This window comes from Physella acuta, unplaced genomic scaffold (assembly GCF_028476545.2).
Source record: "Physella acuta isolate Inbredline_101_S28 unplaced genomic scaffold, ASM2847654v3 ptg000146l, whole genome shotgun sequence".
Classification (NCBI taxonomy): domain Eukaryota; kingdom Metazoa; phylum Mollusca; class Gastropoda; family Physidae; genus Physella; species Physella acuta.
This window is the reverse complement of record NW_026731665.1, coordinates 435,261-459,593: the sequence shown is the minus strand read 5'-3', so window position 1 is coordinate 459,593 and position 24,333 is coordinate 435,261. Positions and strand designations below refer to the sequence as shown.

At 38.0% G+C, this 24,333-nt stretch overlaps 3 protein-coding genes across 3 annotated transcripts in view; 1 reads left to right on the top strand and 2 right to left on the bottom strand.

The window, feature by feature from the left end:
* Positions 1-289: 289 nt before the first annotated feature.
* LOC131935500 (uncharacterized) lies at positions 290-1,679 on the bottom strand. The gene has a single exon (XM_059291899.1). It carries the CDS (start codon positions 1,654-1,656, stop codon positions 508-510), a length of 1,149 nt encoding a protein of 382 aa, XP_059147882.1. The 5' UTR covers positions 1,657-1,679; the 3' UTR covers positions 290-507.
* A 3,846-nt stretch (positions 1,680-5,525) lies between these two features.
* On the bottom strand, positions 5,526-11,391 carry LOC131935490 (uncharacterized protein C1orf53). Its single transcript, XM_059291888.1, has 4 exons — positions 11,362-11,391; positions 8,249-8,569; positions 8,002-8,103; positions 5,526-7,223 (listed from the first exon to the last, which is right to left on the bottom strand). The coding sequence occupies exons 2-4, from the start codon at positions 8,567-8,569 to the stop codon at positions 7,143-7,145; spliced, it is 504 nt and encodes a 167-aa protein (XP_059147871.1). The 5' UTR covers positions 11,362-11,391; the 3' UTR covers positions 5,526-7,142.
* A 9,471-nt stretch (positions 11,392-20,862) lies between these two features.
* The window catches only part of LOC131935501 (ras GTPase-activating protein nGAP), a 217,575-nt gene continuing 214,104 nt past the window's right edge, over positions 20,863-24,333 (top strand). The window contains exons 1-2 of the mRNA XM_059291912.1: positions 20,863-20,908; positions 22,099-22,264. The gene's annotated coding sequence lies outside the window, so the exon portion shown is untranslated. The remainder of the gene's footprint in view (positions 20,909-22,098; positions 22,265-24,333) is intronic.

Here is a 24,333-nt window from a genome sequence, read left to right as displayed (position 1 = left end):
TGCCTTGTAGTCTGTTCTTAAATAGGTTAAGGCTTTGGAAAAAAAAGGAGACTGAAATGTGAGTCAACGGTTTATATGTCGCATATCCATTTTGACACGTACTACTTAACTGTATTGGGGGAAATACTGTTCAACATTACAACTAAGAACGAAGAAGAAAAAAGAACATCAACCGTCTAACCGAAAAGGCACTAAACTCCTTATTTACATTATCACCATATTCTTTTCTACATCGGACTTCATTTTTGGATTCTTTGCACTTAACCAAATAGTGGTATCATTTATTAGTCTTTAGATATTGAAGGCTGTAGTGTTTAAATCTAGTTAAAAAAATAATGTTGTTGTCTTTATTTTTGTATCAATATTTTTTTTTTCATTTTTACATTTGAAGACTTAGGCATACTTATTTATATTTCTTTACTCGGTGCTGTCGTTATTGTCTCTATTTTATGGAAATGCTGTACTTATGTTTCTATTTATGGAGTTGCTGTAGTTACGTTTATATTTCTATACTTTGGAGGCGTCCTTGTCAATTCTCTGCTTACGCTTGAGGATCTGCATGAACGTCTTCGTGCTTTTGAAGACCGCCATTGTTGGCACCAGACTGGTGCTCCTGGCCTGCCGGATGTGGGCCTTCATCTTGGTGGCCATCTTCATGGCCTTAAGTAGGTCATCATACGACTTCCGCTCCACGTACTTGTCGAAAGCTTTCACCAGCTGTGTTCTGTCCAGGGTCAAGGTTCGGTATTTAGCCGCAACCAGGGGTTGAGTTTTGGCTGATTTTCGTTTTATCAAGAGGTCAAGATCAACCACGGTTCTGCCTGAAGCGCCAGCCTGAGGTCCCGAGTCTTCTAGACTGTGAAGAAACTCGCGAACTTTATCTTCGATTGTTTTCTCTTTAATTTGAACAAAAATCGGCGAGTCTTGGGTTTCGGTCTCGGCTGGTGTGCGGGCGTCTGAGAAGCTGACGTTACGATTTTTGTGGGCGCTTTTCGTGGAGTTGAGATTATTTTTAGCTTGGAATCTTCGTCTGAGTGTGTGTGAACTTGCACTTGAACTACGATCCAGCACACTCGTTATAAAAACACCAGTACCAGCATCGGTTTTAGGGGGCTGAGGGTTTACTGGTGCAGATCTCGCGGCTGAAGCCGAGTGTGATTTGAATGGCGACGCAGGTTTCATTTTTTCCAACCCGGGTTTTAAAACTGGGACAGGCGCGTCAAAAAGTGGAACGTGTTTTAGAGGCAGCTTCGGTGGATGCGGGGGTAGGAAAAACACCGAATCGGATTTTCCCGCAGAGTCGTTCTTACACAGACTGCATTCGTCATCCAATACCACGCTATTTGCTGCTTCGTCGACGATCTTAATTTTGTTGAAATCGTCTTCGGGTATTTCCGATTTTTCCCCGGTCAACTCCCGTCGTCGGTGCATGAGTTTAGCGCGCTGCCTTTCGATCAGCCTTTTCTCGGCGAGGTAGTTGTTGACGAAGGCGTCCATCTGTCGCTCGTACCCCGCCTTCTCCCGCTGGAGCTTGGTGTCCAGGGACTTGTGTTTGTTGAGCAGGAGGGTGGATCCCTGGGGGGCCAACATCACCTCGATGTTCAGCGTGTGGTCCTGCCATGACAGGTTCTTGGTCTTCAGTGCCAGCAGTGACATGGCAGTGGGTGGCAATAGGTGACAGTAGGTGGCAGTGGGTGGCAGTAGGTGACAGTAGGTGACAGTATGACGTGTACGGTCAACGTTGGAGTAGATGATGTGATCCTTAGACCTCGTCCAGAACTTTTCATTCAAAGCTTCCTAACGATAAAGGGATACAGAAACCTCCATTCTATAAGGGCAGACACTGCAAAAACAAAGTTTTCTATCTTAACTCAATACAATTCTAAAGAAGTATTAAAGTAGCGAATACTACACACACACACACACACACACACATATATATATATATATATATATATATATATATATATATATATATATATATATAGGCAATATATAGTTATATATAGTGTAAGTGCTAGGAAAATCCAGAATGATACATTACTCCGAGCTGGAGTAAGCTGACCGTTACACCTCAGGTAAAAGGTAACCAAAGTAAACCATTTTCCCAAGACTTCTTCCCGAATTGCGATAGAAAAGTTCCACGCCATTTTTCTTGAACTAAATCATGTAAAGAAGAGATGGTGTTGTTCGTGTGCCTATACATCGCTCATCATCGCGTTTATTCATACAGCCATAGGTTCCCACATTTCGACCACTTTGGTGCTCAGTATAAACTTGCTGATATTTTTCAACTTGTTCCTATGTAAGCTAAAATGCCAGCTGTTTGTGACTTTTAGCTCACGGAATATAACATCTGGTAACCCGGGAATGTAAAGATCCAGTTTTGACTACCTACTCTAACAAATCCAGCTTACACACGTTAACGTGAAGGAGCTTCATGTTTTTTATTATTTGTAAACAAGGCCCAAACTCAATTCATTTTTGTTCAGATTCGATAGCCACAAAGCAACATCACACATTGAATTCCCCATTATTCTCCGTAAGGAAAACTTAATTCTTAATTTTAAAATAGGAATATGGTTAAATTAAAATTGAAAAACGAAAAAAAAATTAAAACTTACAGAAAAAGATAACTCATGAGCATTGCATTGTATTAGACGCCATTATTATTAATATGTAAGCCCTTTACACAGCAACTGGCATTTGGTTACACAGACCAACAACCGTATGTGGAGATCTTCAAGAGGTCTGTTATACTAGGCCAGCCAACAAGGGATAACCCCAGTCTTTAGAGTCAAACGTTTTGTGCTCGTTGATCCACCCGTCGGGTTTGTTTTGGTATAGATTTTTATAATGTCTGTCTAGTATGTTGATTAGCGCCACGGTTACGTCCCCGTGTCTGTCTGTTGAGTGGAGTCTTCAAGTCATTTGTGGATGTGCTAATTAATTGCGGCTCCGCGTGGTTGAACATCATAAGAACAGACGGTACGGTGGTCGGGCTGATACGACAGCTTTGTCCGGCGGGTGATCATTTGATTCACGATCAGTTGTTTTATTGATCTGTCTCGGTGTGGTGGCGTCACAAGAACTCTGGTACACACAGGTTTAGGGGAGGGTGAGGGGGGTAGCAGTTGTTTAAATGACCTGGTTGTTTGAGGTAGAAGTTGTTTAAATGACCTAATACTAATTGGGGTAGCAGTAGTTTAAATTACCTGATTGGGGTAGCAGTTGTTTAAATTACCTGATTGTTTGAGGTAGAAGTTGTTTAAATGACCTAATACTAATTGGGATAGCAGTAGTTTAAATTACCTGATTGGGGTAGCAGTTGTTTAATGACCTGATTGGGGTAGCAGTTGTTTAAATGACCTGATTGGGGTAGCAGTTGTTTAAATGACCTGATTGGGGTAGCAGTTGTTTAAATGACCAGATTGGGGTAGCAGTTGTTTAAATGACATAATTGGGGTAGCAGTTGATTAAATGACCTGATTGGGGTAGCAGTTGTTTAAATGACCTGGTTGGGGTAGCAGTTGTTTAAATGACCTGATTGGGGTAGCAGTTGTTTAAATGACCTGTTTGGGGTAGCAGTTGTTTAAATGACCTGATTGGGGTAGCAGTTGTTTAAATGACTTGATTGGGGTAGCAGTTGTTTAAATGACCTGTTTGGGGTAGCAGTTGTTTAAATGACCTGATTGGGGTAGCAGTTGTTGAAATGACCTGATTGATTAGGGGTAGCAGTTGTTTAAATGACCTGATTCATTAGGGGTAGCCATCTATGTGCAATAGCAACACCATAAAATGGGAAAGTGGAAGTAATTAAATTATTTTCTTTTTTTTTTTACCTCAGAAATAACATTTGCAAAATAAGTGTCAAGGGCCACACACTGACATCAGCCTTGACTATATTATATAACAGTGGCAAGGTAATTGAAGACATGCTTCTTTTTGTAAAGAGTCCGGGGTCGTCATTTAGACAAAGCTAAGAATTGAAAAGGTATGGGGTGGTAGAATGATTCAACTGCCAACCCTAAAGTCTTGAGTTTGGATCACTGGCTCAAGTCCGTAGGATGCCCCCGAGTCTACACAAACTGTAATGGATTATTGACTTACGCCAGGGAAAGTAAAGACAGCTGGTCATGGTACTGACCACATATACAGAGGTGGGTGTAGGACAAAAGGCCGACATCCAAAAGGCCGACAAGACAAAAGGCCGACACGGACAAAATGCCGACATGGACAAAAGGCCGACAGCCAAAAGGCCGACAGGACATAAGGCCGACAGGACATAAAGCCGACAGCCAAAAGGCCGACAGGACATAAGGCCGACAGCCAAAAGGCCGACAATCCATAAGGCCGACAAACCATAAGGCCGACAGCATAAAAAATAATAATATCGCAAAATGTGTGTTACTGCATAGCTTCTATCTTGACAACCATCGAAATAAGGCATGAAATAAGGTGAAACGTTCAAGAGAAGAGACGGTGCTAGTTGCTATTCTTATAAGGTGAACCGTCGGGTAAAGCGACTGGAGATTACGGGAGTGTCTTAAACACAAAGGATCAACCCCTAAATATTGCGAAATGCTGTCACTGCTGTCTTTCATAGCTCCTTCTATGTCAAAGGGGTGAGATAATCGTCAAAGAACAAAGTCAAAAGCTGCCGGCATTATTGCCCACATGCAACAAGGTGGAAGAGACAATGTTAGTTATAAGGTGGACAATTGGGTCCATGCGACTGGAGATAGGTGGCGTTACAGCCATATTATGCAAAGAAATCAAAGAAACCGAATGAAGTAGACCGATCACGTGTCTTGACTGGACTACATGTTAAATACCGACAAACTTTGAATTATATTTTAGTTTTATAAAACTTGTCGGCCTTTTGTCTTGTCGGCCTTTTAGCAGTCGGCCTTTTGTCTTGTCGGCCTTTTGGCAGTCGGCCTTTTGTCTTGTCGGCCTTTTGTCCATGTCGGCCTTTTGTCCGTGTCGGCCTTTTGTCCATGTCGGCCTTTTGTCCGGATCCCTACAGAGGTCACTGAAACAAGTGAACTCTACTTCATCTGCCCCATGGACAGTAACATTCAAAAAGGTGCTTTACTTTCATAATAACTGAAGCATCTACAAATGTGTATTTACATGTCAGAAGAGCATGTTTTGAGTAAATTTACCTGATAAAGATCACACCCAACAAACTAAAGGACTTACAAAAATAATATTCTCCAATCAATGTGCTTTGAAAGTGCCATCTCAACACACAATCATTAGTTTGGAAGCTGCTATTGCATGTTTGTAGATAAACGATATTCGTCAATATGAAGCAAGGCTCAAACATCGACTTTTAACTTTCTTTCTCAACTCTTTCAAAAACACGAATCTTCCATGCTGTGTTGAATTCTATTATAATGGTGTCCAGATTTCAGGTAGATATTAAACTAGAGCAGAGATAAACTTCTGTTTTTATAATAATAAATTAATAGAAATTAAGCAAAAGAACAGAAGCATAGTGTTTAAAAATCAGAGGGGTTGCCATTTATTATAATAATTTCTAAAATAAATAAAAATTCAATAAAATACTTAAAATCACATAGTAAAGGAATTCACACATACAGTAGAGTAGCTGAATACAGTTACTACAACATGTGAATTTACTAAGATTTGTGCATTGAAAGACAAGCAACTAGGGAACCACATAATTATCATAAATATTTGTCTTTGTAATTGCACTCATAACTTTATTCCACTATTTTAAAACCAAAAATTACATAACTATACAAATACAGTCAGTGAGAATTCTTAAGTGAAGTTTTAAAATGTAGGTAAAAAGTCAGCTTAATATTTTGATATGAAATTTATAGATAATTTTTTTCTTGTTACCGGTTTTGGCCGGTATCCAGCATAATTACTGGTAGCTATAACATGTATACTTTAAGTCTTAATATGTAGTCTCTTAGTCTTAGCCAAAATGACAATTATATGGCACTAGTGGTCTCTTAAGTAGGGAAACCATTGATAACAAATCTCAAATCACAAGAAATTTATAACTAGGTGCTGTTGTTTAGTAATGTTTCTTTTTAACAAAATGTGTACAGAATTTGATTCAGACAACTGACCTAGAACAGTTATAAAACTAGCTAGATTCTGACACTGGATCTAGACAACTGACCTAAAGCAGTGATAAAACTAGCTAGATTCTGACACTAGGATCTATACAACTGAACTATAGTTCACTAAAATGTTTACAGAATTAAAGTCTGACACTAGGATCTAGACAACTGACCTAGAACAGTGATAAAACTAGCTAGATTCTGACACTAGGATCTATACAGTTGACCTATAGTTTACTAAAATGTTTACAGAATTAAATTCTGACACTAGGATCTATACAGTTGACCTATAGTTTACTAAAATATTTACAGAATTAAATTCTGACACTAGGATCTAGACAACTGACCTAAAGCAGTGATAAAAACTAGCTAGATTCTGACACTAGGATCTATACAGTTGACCTATAGTTTACTAAAATGTTTACAGAATTAAATTCTGACACTAGGATCTATACAGTTGACCTATAGTTTACTAAAATGTTTACAGAATTAAATTCTGACACTAGGATCTATACAGTTGACCTATAGTTTACTAAAATATTTACAGAATTAAATTCTGACACTAGGATCTAGACAACTGACCTAAAGCAGTGATAAAACTAGCTAGATTCTGACACTAGGATCTATACAGTTGACCTACTAAAATGTTTACAGAATTAAAGTCTGACACTAGGATCTAGACAACTGACCTAAAGCAGTGATAAAACTAGCTAGATTCTGACACTGGGATCTATACAGTTGACCTATAGTTTACTAAAATGTGTACAGAATTAAAGTCTGACACTGGATCTAGACAACTGACCAACTGACCTAAAGCAATGATAAAACTAGCTAGATTCTGACACTGATCTAGACAACTGACAGATTGAACAAGGTCCTTACTATCAACTTCTCACACCTCACCAGACAAAAATCTCACATGATTAGAGTCGCAACTATTTTTTCCCATGTTAGGAGACACAAACTAATATAGTTTAGGTCATAAACATTTCCTCATTGTTGTTTGATCAAAATCAACAGTCTTTCCAAGTAGAGTTATTACTTCTTTACCACATCAAAGAAAGCAGAATTGAAGTATTTTTTATTCTTCTCTTTCACTTTTTCATGGTTGTAAGGGCACTGTCAAATAGTATTTAATTAATTAAACACAAAAATAAAAACTAGTTACTTTTTATTACTTAAAAAGAATTTATATTTTTAAAAGTTATATTTTAATTTATACATTTTTACTGGCCTATCTATACACTGCCATAAAGATGAAACGTACATGACGGCAAGCACTGCCATAAAGATGAAACGTACATGACGGCAAGCACTGCCATAAAGATGAAACGTACATGACGGCAAGCACTGCCATAAAGGTCAAACTTACATGACGGCAAGCACTGCCATAAAGGTCAAACTTACATGACGGCAAGCACTGCCATAAAGGTCAAACGTACATGACGGCAAGCACTGCCATAAAGGTCAAACTTACATGACGGCAAGCACTGCCATAAAGGTCAAACTTACATGACGGCAAGCACTGCCATAAAGGTCAAACTTACATGACGGCAAGCACTGCCATAAAGGTCAAACGTACATGACGGCAAGCACTGCCATAAAGGTCAAACTTACATGACGGCAAGCACTGCCATAAAGGTCAAACTTACATGACAGCAAGCACTGCCATAAAGGTCAAACTTACATGACGGCAAGCACTGCCATAAAGGTCAAACTTACATGACGGCAAGCACTGCCATAAAGGTCAAACTTACATGACGTCAAGCACTGCCATAAAGGTCAAACTTACATGACAGCAAGCACTGCCATAAAGGTCAAACTTACATGACGGCAAGCACTGCCATAAAGGTCAAACTTACATGACGGCAAGCACTGCCATAAAGGTCAAACTTACATGACGGCAAGCACTGCCACAACAATGCCCTCTTCTCAAATGTGCTAGCCTTGTCATCACCCTGTAGCCTGTTTGTGGGTCTGTATATTCATCATGTCTGTTCTAAACACAAATTACGGAATAACAATTTTTTTTAAGTATCAATATTAAGCAATTAAATTTTTCTTATATTATAACAACATTTTTAGCAAAATGAAAATTTATATTGTTATTTCTAAATTAATACTTTACTAGATATCCATTTTACCTTTAGTGCTCGTACATGTTCGTCATGAATTTTCTTTGAAATTTCATCTAAACTACTCGTATCAACAGATTTAATAAAGGCATCTATCTCCTCACTAGACACTGGCATAAAATGAGCTGTTGGCTCATTGACAGTTCTTGTGCTTGCATTACCTTTGATGTTATTAGAGTTGCTTGCGTGTTTCACATTATTAAATAGGTGTATACACTTTTCTTTGATTCTGTGCTGACTAGATATACACTGTCGAATACTGTTACATTGACATATCATCTTGTTGAGAAGTTGAAAACTCTGAATTACCCCTGACTGCATCACGAACATCTGTGACAAATAAATACAACAAATTAAAATCAACTGTGGGATATAAATTTATAGGATTTAGATTTGAAGATCCAAGAATAAAAGTAGCATCTGAGAATTTATTTAGCAAATGAAGTTCATTATGTGAAAAATAACAAGGCTCCATGCATAATAAAAAATATATAAATAAATCCAGTGGTACAAAAAAGACAGGCAATTTCATAGCTATTATGGAGACAACTACAGATATGCCAAGGTTTTTTTTGACACATAACCATCATACTTAGACACAATATGTCAAAAGTCATAGTAGTATAACAAGAAAAAAAAAAGAACATCCATGGTTTATATAGAGTAGTTAACCACCAACGGGGAGTGAGTAGGCCTTCCATATGTATTGTCTATCTAGTTGGGTAGGTGATAAAGGCAAACATAAAGTTAAAAAACAAATTCTGTTTTATATTGTACCATACAAAGTAGATCTACAAAGTTAACAGTTAAAGTAAAATTGGTCCAGTAGTTAATACATTAGGTCTAACTTGAATCTGAATAAGACAATCTGACTCTATCATTATCAAAGTTGTAAGCTAACCACTGACCAAGCTATACAGCACAATGAAAATTTATTAGGCCTAATAATTCACCATTCAACTTTCACTGCAAACCTGCAGTGTCAGCACAGATTAAGACATTTAACAGGGAGGCAGTAAATTATGTAAAAAAAAGTTCCAAATTATGAGTTGTTACTAGACGTCTAGATCTATGTTACTGTTAGTAATTTACAAGACATTTGTTATGCTCGTTTAGGTTGCTATTTTTTTAGATTTGTTAAGTAAACAAGCAGCTTTACCCATAAATATTGTTAGATCTAGATTCTATATGATTCATGTTACTTATTTTGGACAATATTTCAAGTCGGATGTTGGGAAATAGCGAGACGCAAAAAGCGAAATGGCGAGGCGGGAAAATGCGAGGAGCGGTCACGTGACTTTTTGTCTTGCATATTACCACAACCCCATACTTACGCTGGATATTGTTAAAATGCAAAGATTTCTGCAAAAAATTTACCGCACCCAATTTACAGTGGTATTTGGTGCAGACTTCAAAGACGTTTCGTTTACATTGTTAATATTTCCGATTTTTCCGTCGCTAGACATACTGATGATTTGTAAACTCCCCCCATCTTTTGTGTCGACTTAGAATACCACCTTGTTCGAAACCGCCCGAAATACCGCCGATGATAGATCAACTTCTTTCTTTTGTGTGGAACGCAGAGGCCGCCTGATTTACCGCCTTTGAAGATCACCATGCCCCAATCCACTGCCGCTGCAAACATATTTTGTATTGTTGCATAGAAATTTTGTATTATAGCCGCCGCCAGTGTTGTATGTGGGATGAACGGGGAGGTCAACTGTGATGAGAATGTGACATGTTGTGAATGTGGATTGGAAGAAGTAGCCAAAGAAAAATGTATAAATGGGAGTCAGTCTAATGAACTGGGTTGGATGTACTATGTTTGAAAGATGGTGTCACGAGGTGTGTTTGAGTAGTGCTAGGACTGTTTCAGAAGATTTTGTTTGTAAATTTTGTTTGTAATTAAAGTTACTTAATAAAAAATAAACTACACTTTTTAGAATTGTTTATACTTTTACACGTTTTGCAAGTACAACAATCCAAGAACACATGTTGCAGAATATCTCTCCTGCTGACAAGATTGACACAGCTCACGATTGTATAAAACATGAACGGGCTAGATTTTTAAAATTAATGTCCACTGAGACGGGATTTTCCTCTCGCTTACGAGAGCATGCGCTGACAGTAGCACAGCAACGATGTTAGGATTTTTTAATAGATATATCTTAATATAGATCTATCTACTTAGTATCTATCTATCTATCTATATATATATATATATATATATAATGAAATCTAGATAAAAAATATCAACATACAACACTCATGTTAATGGGTATGGCTACATGCTTGTTTATTTTAAAACAAACAAAAAAATATTTAAATAAATAAAGATGAAAAAAGCACACAAAATTTTTTTTTTCGCAAAAGGTGTCTCGCTATTTACCCTTGATTCCGCGGGTATGTCTCACATTATCTTCTAGCATTTTCCCGCCTCGCCATTTCGCTTTTGCCGTCTCGCAATTTCCCAACACCCCCCACAACCAACTGGTGGGCTTGCTGCATTGACTTCTTAGACTTAATTAAAAGTTTTAAACTCTCATTGTCTCAACAATAACCACAACTAACACCTAGATTTAGATCTAAACAGGACAAACCACCAACTTAGTACTTATTACTAAATATTACTGTCTTACAGTCACAGTATTACATTTCCAAGTATGATTTAATTGATTTACAAGGCAGTTTCGAACTCACTCACTGACTGAGACTGACTCAGTTCTGTTATTCTTCATTTTTAATTTATTTTTAAAATAATATTTTTAATTATTTTTTATAGGACCTAACTTTTGTTTTGTTTTGGCTAACGACCGTAACGGGTAACGGGAGAGATAGATTCCAGATCTAGAGTCTAGATATAATAATATTATTATCTAGAAATCTAGATCTAATGTCTAATCTAGAATCTAGATCTAGATCTACTACTGAACTGTGTTAAAACTTTAAAACCAGGGCATATGAAATTATTGCATATATTACTCATTAGGCCTAATAATTTTAATAATAATAATATTTTTATATGGCCATGCTATTGTTAAAGAGATGTAGGCCTAGATCTAGTTTAAATTAAATGTTTCATTAAATAAATCATTAGGCTACAACATTTAGGTTTATCTTACTGCATCTAGATATCTAGATCTAGAATCTAATTCTAGATTCTATATCTAATATTACTAATAACTAATAAGTAATAAGTTTTCTGTGTACAGCAGATCCGACCTTAACTAACCCAGACTGCTAGAGTCTAGTCTAGATCTAAATAAAAAATTATTTGTTATAGTAGTTTCCCCTGTTAAAAGGTAAAAAAAAAAATCCCGATATTCTAGCTACCGAAGTATAAATTATTCCAACCTAATTAACCGAATTATGTAGATCTATTAAGATTTATACTGTAATTAAAAGTTTAAGTAATAGTGCCCACACAGTATTTCTGTTTAACTGTCGATTGCCGTGACATAATTACCAGTTGAGTTGGGCTTAAAAAAAAAACACGAGCATTTTCCTACAAGCTTTAAGGCCTACGTTGTTTATGCAGTTTTGTTTCTCTAATAAATATTGCGTATTATGATTGTGATGTCCTCATGAGCCCCCCCCCCCCCCCTCCCCCGGAGAAAAAAGTCTGGAAGAAACACTGGTCGGAAGATGGGACGCATGACTGCAATGTGAGTGGGGGCAGTGTCGGCGCCAGGTTATTTAGCGCCCTATGCAAAACTTATAAATACGCCCCCTTTCACACAAATTAATTAATGAAATATATGTATAAGAAAACCATACATTAAAAGTGACATATTAATTTATTATCAATTGCATAAACGTTATAAGTAGACATCAAAATCAAATTTTGCTTGCTGTCGCAAAAGTTTGTACTAATTCCTTCAATTCCAGTTTGCAAGCGTAATCACATGCTATTGAAATTGTTGCTAAGTTCACGAGTCTACTTTTTACTTACAAACACAGCCCCCCCCCCCCTCCCTACCCTAAGAAAATTTCAAATGTTTCTCCCCCCCCCCCCCCCTTCCCGGGAGAACAAGTCTGGAAAAAAAACAACTGAAAAAAACACACAGTTTATCTTGTAGTGGTGGGCTCTCTGCAGACCTCCCAAGGTGAGTTCCAGAACGGAACTTACCTGCTTTAAGATTGACTGTCTTTAGTTATAATTGTAAAATGTCTATATAGTGTGATTGTGTAACGATTTGTTTTTGTTTGTGAAAAATAAAAGGTTATAAATGTTATAGATTCCAGCCTACAAATTTTATATATAAATCCTTTAGGAGGGTGAAAATTATGAAAAAGACAATTAATTAGATGATTAGTTTGCGACTTAGACGATTTTAGACCTATTTGTTGCACTATCTCATACTAACATTAATTAATTATTGCAATCTACAACGGTTACTGATGTATTTGTTTTTCAACTGGATAATGCTAAAAAAAACCTAACAAACTATTTTGTTTAGAACTTCTGCTCTGTATAATTGTTACAATAGCAAATAGTAACTTAAACTACTTAAAGTTGTATTTATATGTAAGCGGTCAACCTAAAGTGCAGGAATTTGAAATAGATGAATTATCTCCCATTTGGATATCCAAATACGAAAATTGTATTCAAGGGAAATAACCTTTTAATAAATAGCTGAATTAACCAAGTGCAACTAAGATATACTTGAAAAACATTAAAACTATCTAAATTTTCTTTACGTAATAATTATAACACGTTTTGTTATATTATTTTGGTAAGATAATATATTTTATCAATTGACTACTTAACTGTAGATTTGGTTTAAAAATCTAAACACTTTAGTTTTATTATATCTTACTTCTAGCCAAATTTGAAGAAATATTTGTAAAATTACGCAACCTAAAAATAAACATGCATAGAAATAAACTTATTTTAATTTTGGATCCCCTAAACAAAGGGACACCCTTACAAGAAACTAAATTCGAGCCGTTATTTGTGATTAAACTCGAGCATTTAATAAAGACATTGCTATAATTAATGATTAAATATACAAAAAATGTTAATTTGAAAAAAAAAAGTTTACGGTTAGTTATAAATTCCAGCCTATATAATATTATAGTGGTAATATCGATTCCTTAAAAAACTAAAGATTTCTCAGCTTACCTTTCTTTGTAGTGTGTTCTGTCCTGAATTGAAATCATCCAACTTACGATAAACTCGACTACACGATACACAATATACTCTACTACATTCACAAACCTCGAAACCTAAACATAACTAGACTCGATGGTCCAGAACTACGACACCGACTCGCCTAATTTCACCAAGCTCTACAAACGGTACTCCCAATCAACAACGATTTCACTGGACCTATTACTACACGTTAACAATCAACACAATTCGATACCTAAATAACACACGACTCGATATTCCCAAACTCAAGAACTACGATACCTCATCACCATCATTCCCGTGTCTCTACTACCAATCAAATTCCACTAGACCTACAACTACACAACAGCCAAATAAAAAAGACGACACTTAAACCCTTCGATAGTTTATACCTACGAAACCGTAACAACAACAGCCTTCCACCGTTACTCCCAGATCTAAACGATTCATCAAAACTTACCAAACAAGCACAATACTTTGAAAACTCTGTCATTACAAAACTCTATACACCAGAACATATTTCTAATTCAAAGTCAGAGAAAATGAGACTTAAAAACCAAAATTGCACTTGTTTTGGAACACCCCGTCATGCGCTGGAGCAATCACTAAATCAACATTAAAATTAGATAACCGTTTGAAATGTTCGAATTTAAATTATGAGCTTATTTAATCGTTTTCTACTTCAATAATGTGACACCTAAATAAAAAGGCAAAGTTGCTTGTAAAAAGCGCACCGACCTATCCAAATTAGGGAGGTGGGGTTGCAATTCCACCATCGAGGATTAACATAGGCCTATGTTGACCTAAATTTGGGTTTGGGGTGCAAAATTGATAGTTTGTCCTGGGCGCCGAAATAGATCGCCACTTCTTTGTATATTACGATGTATAGTTTATAAAAGATAAACAAACTTATGAATTATTAGGGACTTTTTGATAATAACGATTAAACCTTTTGCGCATCCCTAGGGATGGCGCCCTAGGCGACCGCCTAGTTCGCCTTATAAGTAGCACCGGCCCTGTAAGTGGGTACCTGTCTCATATGTTTAAAACTAAAGGCGGTCCAGAAATATGTGAGCTCTATCTCATCTGCCCGATGACCACCTATAGAAGAGCAGCTTTAAAAAGGACAAATTATATATTACATAATGCGTATTGTGAGTTATAAATCCAAAATAACTAGAACTAGATAGCCTGTTACTAAAAATAAGTATTCCTAAATAAATGTAAAGCATCTATCCATACCTTTGTATTTTTTTATACTTTTGGTTAGGCGATCGGTCTTTTTTAAATAGGTAACTTTAAACTCATCTGTCAGAAATCGACTACTGTTTGTGTTTTTTTTACAGTATAAAATCAACCCATTTTATATTCATGCGCAAACGCTGGTCTAGGCTGTGTGTGCACGTGATATTTTGGGGGAAAAATGTGATTTAAACCGTACAACATTGGTTCTTATAGTAAATACCAACAATTACAATGTAATGTGAAATTTACTACTGTTTGTAAGAGAAAATTTAGGGGTCCCTGACTACTCCCCTTTCAGTCCCCTTCCCCCAACCACCACTGAATTTGATTAAGAGTAGGCCTAATGCTCAGATCTGTACTACATTTTTTTTTAAATTTTTTTTTTTTTTACAAACAAATATACAAGGGAGGTAATTAATATATAATATTCTAAAACTACTACGGGATAAAAGTTAAAGCAAAATTATATAACTTTTTATCTATTGTTTAGAGAAATATAATAATGTATTAAATTAATTCCGAATTATGTATCACTGGTACACTTTTAGCAGCCGTATATAATTAATTATTTAAATTTACAATTTGGAGACTTTACCCTAACTACATAAGTAGCTCATACATGTTTGAAATATCCAAGTTAATTTCATTGGGTTAGCTTGTTCTTTTTCTCAATCTCTTAATTCAATTTTTTAAAGGGAAAAATAAAAATAAAGGCATAAATCAATCCAATCATCAACGCTGATCCAATCCAAGACGTCGAGAACAAAGAAAACACAGAGCAAGAAAACATAAGATGCGGACCCTGCGGGGTATGTTTGGAATACAAAGAAGTTCAGATAAAACATGAAAATGAGCATTCCAAATTTACAAAATGTTTGCACTGCCAAATTAAAAGCAGTCGAGCAATCAGTCATCATACGAGGAAACACACGGAGGAACCTGTGTTCCGTTATTTCTACTGTGACATTTGTTTCTTTACAGAAGAGCTCTGGAGTGTCCACAACAATGAAACGCACCCAGGAAAAGAAGACGAAGAGGGTTTCTCCGAAATCTACATCCACATTAAACCAGATTGCAGATTGAATACAACTTATGGCCAATATGAAGATACTTAATCCATTCAGGACAAATAACTCGACCTGGCAAAACCTTAACGAAAGATAGTACTATTAGTACAGAAGAAAAAAGAAAAAAGAAACTGGCCTATATATTAGATGCGAGAAAGTTTAGAATAGATAACTCCCGTTTTATTTTATTGGCCGACCCTGTTAATTGGGCTGATGTAAGCCTTTGCTTCGCTAAGAGTAATCGTTCTGCATAATTTTCTAAGTCTTTCTCTTTTTCTCTTCACCAAAGTGTTATATTCCACCAATCCACCAATCCACCACGACGTCTCATTCAAAGAGACAACATTTGGCTTTGTAATGCTGAAATGTCTTGCCTTAAGCTGTAACTAATCATGGAATTGTTCTCAGCAAAACCTAATTTATACGTTAGGGGTCGTCCATAAATGACGTCACACTCCTTAATATTTAGGTAGAGGATATATACAAAATTAATGAAAAATAAAATTTCACGTAAGGGTTCATCCATAAATGACGTCACGCTTTTTAGATGATTTTTACCTCCCCCCCCCCCTCCACTCCGTCACACATCGTCACAAAAAGCCAAACCTCTCCTAAAATGACGTCACACCTCAGCCTACAACAACCCTCAAAATTGCAGTTGAATTTTTCTTAAAACATCGATATTTTCCCAAAATCTTGTCTGAACTCAGTCAACATAGAGTATTTTAATCAATTCCTATTACAATTTATTAAAACAGTTTTCTAAAACGCGAAATAACGGCTAAAAATCGTTTTCTAACATTGCTCTTATATAATGCAAAAGTGTGACGTCACACCATCTGAACCCGCCCCCCACCTCCCCCAAAGGCGCACACCGTCACACAATTACGGACCCCCACCCTCTCCCCCCTACGAGTGTGGCGTCATTTATAAATGACCCCCCAATCATCAGATTAAGTACCGTTAGGCCTAAGCTATTAGTAATTTTATATAAATTTTTTTGCAGGCATCTCTTTGGGGAGGGCTAACCCCCCCCCCCCCCCCGAAAAGTCTACCGCCCTCCCGAACGAAAAAGAATTTGTACAGAAAATATATACTTTTACCAGTGTCCGACCCCGACCCCCCCCCCCCCCTCCGGAAATTTTAGTCCTCGTATTATTAAAAAAAATACTCTTTATATCTTCTTAGGAAAACGTTTTAAAGATTTTATTTGTGTTAAAAAGAAAAACAAATATATAAGCCAAAGGCTCAACCCTTTCCTTACAAATGCAAAAGCAAGATGAATATATCTAAGATAACGTCATATAAAATTGCTATATTCCTCTAGCCAGCCATATAAAAATAATAAAAAAAAAAACCTTTCTTATATAATAATTCTTCCTTTCAAATACAAAAAGGTTGTTCGCTTCCAACTGAACTAGAAAAAAAAACCAACAGTATCGAGTAGGCCCACTCTAACCAATATTCCGTCTGTATACAAGTATACAAGCTACAGAAAAGAATTATCTTTAAAAAAAAAACAAAAAAAAAACCGTTGCTGTCCCTCGCAAACAAAGCCAATATTGAACTCTCGCTTGCTGCAACAACAAAGAAATGTGACTGCAGATAAATTGCCTGTAGAAATGAAAGCCAAAGGGAAAAAAAAATCCGATAATCTACCGTACAAAACAAAGCACATTGGCTTTTTTATTATCAGAAAGAAAAACAGCGGAGGCACAATAGACGATTCGTAGCTGGGTATTTTTCTTATGTAAGTAGTAGTAGGGTCACTACTTCAATGCAAAGAAAACACAGTGCAGAATATTATTTTAATTCTATTTATAGTAACAGTCACGTGACATTTATTATTTATAACAGTCGCATGGAGTATTTCCTAATTTTATTAAAATAGGTTTGAAAAAAAACAACATGGTATGTTAAATTTATATAAAATATATTAATTATATTAGAATTACGTCAAGTAGATTTGTTTTAAAATATAAATCTAGTGTTATCTAAGCAAAAATTCTTAAAAAGATAGCGAAGTCTTGGACCTAGCTAGAGATAATGATTTGTTTACATCAGATCTGGCACAGCGACCCACTTCCTGTGTCGCCGAGTCGAGTTGCGCTAAATTTCAATGGACGTGTTTTCGTGCATGGGATGGTTATATTTACATTTTCTCTCGCATCATGCAGCAAGAGGACTATGAACGTGATATTGTGCAAGGATGGCTTCATATTTGGGGTAAATATGCAATGTTTCATATATTTACATGTGTTTTCAGTTGGATTTAGTGCCAAACATGCATGCAGTACAGTGCTTCTCACGCGCCGATTCTACCGGGTCACATAATGAGTGCTCAAGTGATCTAACTTGACTCAACTCTCCCTATCGCTTGCCTTGTTTCAGTCGGTGATTCACTTTACCTGAAAAATCGATTTTTATTTTACTGACTCACTCGTTCACGTCTGAAATTTTAATCTTCGTCTTATTGATTAGCGGATGTTTACAAAATCGCCGATTGACATTAATACGCGTGATAAAGTAGTTAAACCAGTTAAACTTTATCGGCAATAGACTTGAATAGACTAGCTAGTCTAGTCTTGTGACTAGCTCATCAGTGATGATTTGATTATTATTAAAAAAAAAAAAAAAGATAAAAAAATCGTCTAGTTAAAAGAGTAAAGAGTGTAAGACTTGGCCGTGTAACAAGTTTCATCATTAAACTAAGCTCAATAGACAAAAGTAGTTTCAAAATCTGATAAGTCAGTGCTTTAAACTTCAAAGCTCATATTAACTTTTAAATTAAGATAGATCTAGATCTAATCTAGATCTAGATCTAATCTAGTCTAGATCTAGATCTAGATCTCTAGATCTACAAGATAAAAAAACAAACGATTTTTCTATAACTAAATCTAGATCTAGATCTAGATCTAGATTAGAATCCAGATTATTTTAGATCTAGAAATCTAGATCTTGATACTCAGAATGCACCAGAGTCGTAGCGAGGGGGGGGGGTGCGGACCGCACCGGGTGACACCATTTAGGGGGGTGACCCCAAGGCAAAATATAGCAAAATATATAGAGAAAAACTTGAGGGGGGGTGCATATCGAAAGTTTGAGAGGGGGGGGGGGGTGCAAATCGAAAACTTGAGGGGGGTGCAAATCGAAAGTTTGAGGGAGGGGGGTGACACCATTAAGTGCCGCACCGGGTAACATCCGACCTCGCTACGCCACTGGAATGCACTAGTCTAGTCATTAAATTTCTAGTCTAGAGATCTATCTAGACCTAATCTAATCTAGATAAAGTATAGACTAGACTATAGGTATAGATAGACTATAGATTTCTCTCGCTCTCTTTCTATCTGTCTCTGTCTTTATGGATATTATATGGGTCCAAAATAAAAATATAATGTAATTTAGTTTTTAATTATTACTAATTAATCTATATCTAGTAATTACTATTATTAGGTTTCAATCTGTATAATGTATCTGAGGTTATAATATTTCCAATTAGGGGTCATCCATAAATGACGTCACCCTTTTTTGGACTATTTTTTACCTCCACTATCCCCTCCGTCACACTTCGCCACAAAAAGCTAGACCCCCCCCCTAAAATGACGTCACACCTCAGCCTACAACCCCCCGCAAAATTGCAGTTGAATTTTTTTTAAAACATCGATATATATTTTTTAAAATCCTGTCTGAACTCTGTCAAAATTCGTTTTCTAACATTGCTTTTTTATAATGCAAAAGTGTGACGTCGCACATCTGACCCCCCCTACCCCTCATCACACACCGTCACAAAATTACGGACCACCCACCCCCCCCTACGAGTGTGACGTCATTTATGGACGACCCCTTAATATTATTCTGATACCATCGCTCGCCACACCTGACCCTTTAAATCTAAATCCAGGCTAGAGCTGGCAACACGATAATCCTAGCACCTACAGGCCTTACACCCCACACCTTATAATTTTATAACGTTTTATATATATACACAAACCACCGCACGTCACACATCGATTGTTTCCATTTTAAATATTTAAAAAAAACAAGTTTTAAAAAAATAGTGAAAACAAAATTAAGCCTGTTGTATATCGTCTTTTTCCTCATAAAACAAAATGCGAAAATATTATAATAAACGATATCAAGGTCAGTGTTAGATAACGTTACTATATACCACCCCCCCCCCCCTTTCCTTGTACAAAACAGAGTAACAAAGTACTAAACTACCCCCTACTCCAGAAGTCACGTTTTATATAACCTTAAACCAGCTGACCCGTCACTCGGAAGATGCCGGATATTTTGCTAACACCGGCGTTAGACCCCACTTAAAGCTATGCCAGTATCATAACATTTTAGGTATTTTTGAACAAATTGTTTCCCATGGTATAGTTATATAATTTTTTTTTTAATAGTTTTATAAAACACACCAAAAGACCAAAAGACCCGCCTTCACAGTACTCATTTTTAATCTAAACTTTGAAGTCTACAAATTAGGAATTCAATACGCATATAGTTTTCTCTAAAATTTGTGCTAAATTATTATTATAAAGTATAAAGGGTAGAACAATATGATATTCCATTTTTAATTTTCATGTATAATGCAAAAAATAAACAACGATCCCCATTTTCATTTTATTATTTCTTGATTTCTTTGTATTTCTAACGAGTTTTGAGAACATAATTTTAATGTTGTCTCCCTTGTTTTTAAATTTAACATGGGATGTAACAGCGATATTCAAAGTAAAACAATTGTGACTAGTTTTCACACTCGAAATGCGTCTTAACATAATAAACATTGAAGTGATGCATTAATATGATTATTAAAAAAATTCAAATGTATATAGTGTACAATTGGAATAACGTTTGAAAATATATTTTTGCAACTGAACTTAAACCAAAGCTGATAGACCTAGATAGCTGTATAAAACCGACTGACCTACCCGCTGTATAAAGCTGTCTGACTTACCCCATGTGTAAAGCTAAATGGCCTACCCCTGTATAAACCTGACTGACATTACCCCCCCCCCCCCTCTCTATGAAGCTGTGTGATCTAACCCCCTGTGTTAAACTGTCTGACCTAGCCCACTGTGGCTCTATCCTGCAGACGCCGTGCCAGAGCTGGACAGACGTGGCCAGTCAACCATCAGGAGCCCGGAGCCCAACTGGAGGCCCGTGTTCTGTGTGCTTGACCTGAGGCTGGGCTCTCTCACCTTCAGCAGAACAGAACAGGTAGGCTATTGTGGGGACACGGGTCCAGTGGATATACACTAGATTATCCTCTTTATCCACTCGATGTAGACTATATAATCCTCTCTATCCACTGGATGTAGACTAGATTATCCTCTATATCCACTGGATGTAGACTAGATAATCCTCTATATCCACTGAATGTAGACTAGATTATCCTCTTTATCCACTGGATGTAGACTAGATTATCCTCTCTATCCACTGGATGTAGACTAGATAATCCTCTATATCCACTGAATGTAGACTAGATTATCCTCTATATCCACTGGATGTAGACTAGATAATCCTCTATATCCACTGGATGTAGACTAGATAATCCTCTATATCCACTGAATGTAGACTAGATTATCCTCTATATCCACTGGATGTAGACTAGATTATCCTCTATATCCACTGGATGTAGACTAGATTATCCTCTATATCCACTGGATGTAGACTAGATTATCCTCTATATCCACTGGATGTAGACTATATAATCCTCTATATCCACTGGATGTAGACTAGATTATCCTCTATATCCACTGGATGTAGACTAGATTATCCTCTATATCCACTGGATGTAGACTAGATTATCCTCTATATCCACTGGATGTAGACTAGATTATCCTCTGTCAGCAGAACAGAACAGGTAGGCTGTTGTGGGGACACGGGTCCAGTGTATTCACACTAGATTATCCTCTTTATTCACTGGATATAGACTATATAATCCTCTATACCCATGATACTTAGGCTAGATTATCATCTATATCCACTGGAAGTAGACTAGAATATCCATTGCACATAGACCGGATTATTCCCTGTATTATCCTTTTTACAAACCCACAGGATATAGAGCATATTATCCATTGTAGCCAATGGATAAAGACCTAGATTAAATGAGCCTCTATAAGCGCATTTTTTAACTGGATTAACCTTGATATCCTATTGATGTAGGCTATATTATTGTTTTATCGATTTCACTTTAAATTAAAGTTTCGTGTCAGTTGCTTTTACTTTTACTTGAATCGGATCAAGCCCATGAAAAAAACAGGGAGGCTACTGTGTATATTTTAACATTTTTCTCTTTATCATCAGTTATCTTTCTTACAACAATTGATTTTCTTTTCTTTTAGGTAATTTTTTTTTACTCACTAGGATAAACTAACATACACTTCTTCGTCGTTTGTTGACAGAGTTCGACACAAAATGAAGAGAGCTCCGGGGGTGGGGATGGGACGAGGGTAACCCGACTGGACGGAGGCAAGGAGCAGTTCCACAGGAGGTGGGGCTACAAGATATTGGATAGCATCAAAGAAAACGTTGAAAGGAACCCAGAATTGACAGACACAGACGAAGAAAGTGAGTAGTTAATTCAGAAACGAATCTGTCCATACGCATGCTGATGACATCGATGTGTAAACTCTCTCATATCGATGTTTTAAAAAAATGCTCTCGTGTTAATCATTAAATCGTTAATAGACTGTCAGTTAATAACTTTCATGCTCGTTTTAGATTATCATAAATTGTCTTTCACTTTACAGTGCAGTCATGCGATGCCAAATATCCTTTCTAGGCTAACCATATCTAAGCCTAACCCCGGCCACACCTACCTTACCTACGCCTAAGTCCGACCATCCCTACCCAAGACTAAACCCGCCCACCCCTACCCTACCTAAGCCTAACCCCACCCACCCCTACCCTACCTAAGCCTAACCCCACCCACCCCTACCCTACCTAAGCCTAACCCCACCCACCCCTACCCTACCTAAGCCTAACTCCGCCCACCCCTACCCTACATATTTCTAACCCCGTCAACTCCTAACCTACCTAAGCCTAACCCCGCATACCCCTAACCTACCTAAGCCTAACCCCGCCTACCCCTAACCTACCTAAGCCTAACGCCGCCCATCCCTACCCTCCCTAAGCCTAACCCCGCCCACCCCTAACCTACCTAAGCCTAACCCCACCCACCCCTACCCTACCTAAGCCTAACTCCGCCCACCCCTACCCTACATATTTCTAACCCCGTCAACTCCTAACCTACCTAAGCCTAACCCCGCATACCCCTAACCTACCTAAGCCTAACCCCGCCTACCCCTAACCTACCTAAGCCTAACGCCGCCCATCCCTACCCTCCCTAAGCCTAACCCCGCCCACCCCTAACCTACCTAAGCCTAACCCCACCCACCCCTACCCTACCTAAGCCTAACTCCGCCCACCCCTACCCTACATATTTCTAACCCCGTCAACTCCTAACCTACCTAAGCCTAACCCCGCATACCCCTAACCTACCTAAGCCTAACCCCGCCTACCCCTAACCTACCTAAGCCTAACGCCGCCCATCCCTACCCTCCCTAAGCCTAGCCCCGCCCATCCCTACCCTCCCTAAGCCTAACCCCGACAACCCCTAACCTACCTAAGCCTAACCCCACCCACCCCTACCCTACCTAAGCCTAACTCCGCCCACCCCTACCCTACATATTTCTAACCCCGTCAACTCCTAACCTACCTAAGCCTAACCCCGCCCACCCCTAACCTACCTAAGCCTAACCCCGCCCACCCCTACCCTCCCTAAGCCTAATGCCGCCCACCCCTACCCTCCCTAAGCCAAACCCCGCTCACCCCTAACCTACCTAAGCCTAACCCCGCCCACCCCTAACCTACCTAAGCCTAACGCCGCCCATCCCTACCCTCCCTAAGCCTAGCCCCGCCCATCCCTACCCTCCCTAAGCCTAACCCCGACAACCCCTAATCTACATAAGCCTAATGCCGCCCACCCCTACCCCCCCTAAGCCAAACCCCGCCCACCCCTAACCTACCTAAGCCTAACCCCGCCCACCCCTAACCTACCTAAGCCTAACCCCGCCCACCCCTACCCTCCCTAAGCCTAATGCCGCCCACCCCTACCCTCCCTAAGCCAAACCCCGCCCACCCCTAACCTACCTAAGCCTAACCCCGGCCACACCTAGCTTACCTACAACTAATCCCGACCACGCCTACCTTAATCCTTCCTCCGACTGAAATCTAGCCTACTTAAATCACCCTGTTATATTACACCTTACGACGGACGTCCTTTTGAAACCAGACACCCCCCCCCCCCCCCCAATGGCGCTATATGACCTAGTGTAAGCAGTTAAAACAATTTCTCAGCCCTATGTCAATATTTATCTCCCCTGACTTATTATTTCCCTTCTATGTCACCTCTTACATTCGGCGAGGTAACTCCTGCAACCTTGACTCAGTTACCCGCCCTTGTCCTATTATTAACCGTGGCATAACTCAAAAAATAAACAGGACGTATTAAAATAGTTGAAGCTTGAAGTTGGATGTCGGTGACATTTAAATGTGTCGACACAGATGTGTCGGACACACGGAGACAAACATTCTACCGTGCTGTTTGGAGGGACCCATTTTTTTGTGGGCTAATT